Here is a 2,806-nt window from a genome sequence, read left to right as displayed (position 1 = left end):
TGAAGCACTTTGAAATGCCTTGCTGCTGAAATGTGCTATACAAATAAAATTTGATTGATTGATTGATTGAACCATTGGAAACTCCATCTCATGTTTATAAACCCCAGCATGTCCATGTGCTAGGCATAGATTACAGCATAGTAAAGCAGACATTAGGATGCAGTAATCAGCAATTTAAAACATTTGACTCTTCATTTATTTAGAGACAAGAAAATGTGAAGTGTTTTGTTCTGATGGTTTCTGGTCTAGAAAGATTTACTGAACAAAAACTAGTGAATGAGTAAAAATAACTGAAGGCTTTAACTCTCCTGAACTCTTCCAGTTTTAAAATTGAATAAAATACAAAGGTAACATATTAAAATGTTACAAAGGTAACACTTTAATATGTTACAAATTGAATAAATTAAAATTTATTCAATTTTAATGTGATAGGCCAACACAAAGTAGTGCATAATATTCTAAAAAGTGTGATGTGTATTCAGTCCTCTTAACTCAGGTACCCGGAATTAAATTCTGTGGAACCACTTCAGTACACAGTCCAGATGAGTGTGATTTAATCTGACTATATATCCAAGCTGTTCTGTGAGGGGACACCAGAGGTCTGATAAAGAAAACCGCAAAACACTATATGTAGAGGAAAACAGTACATTACAGTGTGAACATAAAGAAACAACCGTAGACATACAGCTGGTAGAAACACATCCAGAAAAGACTATTACATTCAATAAAGTACTTTGAACATATAAACCTTTTGCACCTCAGTCTATGACTCCAAACAGAAATGTTTATACTTCATTTCATCATAGTCGTCAAACCCATTTTCCTTTGTAAATTGTTGTTATGCCTATGTTATGTCATAGAACCTCTCTCCACAGATCCCCTCAGGTATGTTGTAGTAATGTTCTGATTATTGTGATGTCATTTGTTTTCTGTCCAGACAGATAATATCGAGCAGGCAGCTGAGGACCCTGGTCAGGAGGAGGTGGTGCAACAGTGCATGGCCAACCAGGGCTGGCTGGAGAAGCTTTTTAGCTCCTTTGTTGAACTGCTCACCTTTGGTGCCAAGGCATGAAGATCAGAGCCTCTGAACTCCTGCACATACACACAGTATCAAGTAGCCGAATATATCTGGAATCAGTAACGCGAATGAATCCCACTACACAAACTGAGCAGCTGGTGTCAGTTTGTTTGTGGTACATGTTTTGTTGTAAAGTCCATCTTAAAGTACCTCTTGAGTTCAAAGTTTGTATCGACAAATAGAAGATAATGAATTTTGTGGATATGGTGGATTATCCCCAAAATTCTACTGATGGAAGTCACGTGAGCAGCGTGATAAGATATGCTGTTTGTAAGGACATGTTAATAGCTGTGGTTTGTATAATTTATACAGTGACATTTTTAAAAATGACCGCCCCGAGCTGTGGGTTGTTTGTTCTTATTTTTTGAAGAATATTTTCAAAGGATGTATATAAATGAGTCACCCTGCTTTATTGTACCATTCAACCCGCGGTTTTCAAACTGGGGATGTATGAGGTAAAATTAGGTCTTGGTGCACTATATGATGTTTCTACAATCTTCAGCAAAGATAAAAGAATAAATAGCTGTTTGAAACAACATAAAATGTATTCTTCAAACCATGATTTTTTTTAAATGCAGTTTACTGCTACAAGTAATGAAGGAATGAAAAAATAAATATGCCTTTCTCTAAAGAAATGTGAGGTGAAAAGTTCCTTCAGCAGCCTAAATGTCAGTGTTTTAATGTTGGTCATTTTTATCTCTTTCTTGTTAATTGATATTTCCTATTGTTCTGCCTCTCCTGAAGACTCTTTCAGTGTGTAAATACTGTACATTTTGAAGCTGGCAGTCGCTCTTCTGTACATGAAATTCCTGTATTTGACAGAAGGGAAATAAAACTGATCAAAATGACAAACGTGATGAAAAATAAACAGCACTGTGTTCAAGTTTTTAACATTTCCTTGAGAGAATGTGAGTATAAAACATTCATATCCTCCACTTATCAACCGAATGTCACAGTCATGCACAGTAGAGCTCATTTGCCAACAGAAAGGAAGTCAAAATTGGAATTCAATCCAAGATGGCCAACTTCCTGTTTCATGTAGGATACAGGTGCATGAGACTTTTCTGTAGGTCTTGGGGTACCAAATTTCATGCATCTATGATGAAGTAATGTCAACACGGTTGGTCATTTTGCTGGTACACTCGAAGCATTTAGACATTGTCTTTAGAGGTTGGAGACATTCCAGAACTTCAGGTTAGACTGATTTATTCCTCACCACTACTTCACTGCCAGTGGTGCAGGTGGACTGCACAAGGTGGATGGAATATTGAAGAAATCCAAACTCCTTAAATTCAGTGCAAATAAACAATTAAAATACTTTAAACTTGGACACAGATGGTTTAAGATCAGGACAGTGATCTTAAACACACATGAGATCTGGTTTTAGAGTGGATAAAGCAGGCTAACATGAAGCTTCCTGTAAGGTCCTGGGATCAATCCTGCTGATCTCAGAGCCATGGGACCTTAAGTTCTATGGACTGCAGTAGCTAACTTTGATTAAAAAAATAGGGTTTTTAACAAACTTGTTAAAACCGTCAATATGTCATGGCGATATAACAAAGATATTGTATTAAAAAATTGAGCTCCTCTGCCTCCTCACATGCCCAGCGATAACGGCAGATGAACAGTTCTCCGGCAACTGTATGTGTTTGTTTGCTATTAGCAAACTTGCAATCTTGAGCACTGTGTGCATTAGCATGATTGATAGCACAAAGACCCACCAAGACG

The 2,806-nt window shown here is 37.0% G+C and overlaps 1 protein-coding gene across 1 annotated transcript in view; it reads left to right on the top strand.

Moving 5' to 3' along the window:
- Nucleotides 1-1,961, top strand: part of LOC106942480 (proline-rich protein 12-like) — an 18,225-nt gene extending 16,264 nt beyond the window's left edge. Inside the window, exon 8 of the mRNA XM_015025761.1 lies at nucleotides 938-1,961. Within this exon, the coding sequence (XP_014881247.1) occupies nucleotides 938-1,072 (135 nt within the window). The 3' untranslated portion in view covers nucleotides 1,073-1,961. The remainder of the gene's footprint in view (nucleotides 1-937) is intronic.
- Nucleotides 1,962-2,806: the final 845 nt, after the last annotated feature.

Source organism: Poecilia latipinna, unplaced genomic scaffold (genome assembly GCF_001443285.1).
Source record: "Poecilia latipinna isolate Pla-1442-1.1 unplaced genomic scaffold, P_latipinna-1.0 Scaffold4310, whole genome shotgun sequence".
Taxonomy (NCBI): Eukaryota; Metazoa; Chordata; class Actinopteri; order Cyprinodontiformes; family Poeciliidae; genus Poecilia; species Poecilia latipinna.
Note: the sequence above shows the minus strand (reverse complement) of the source record. Positions and strands in the feature narration are given on the sequence as shown.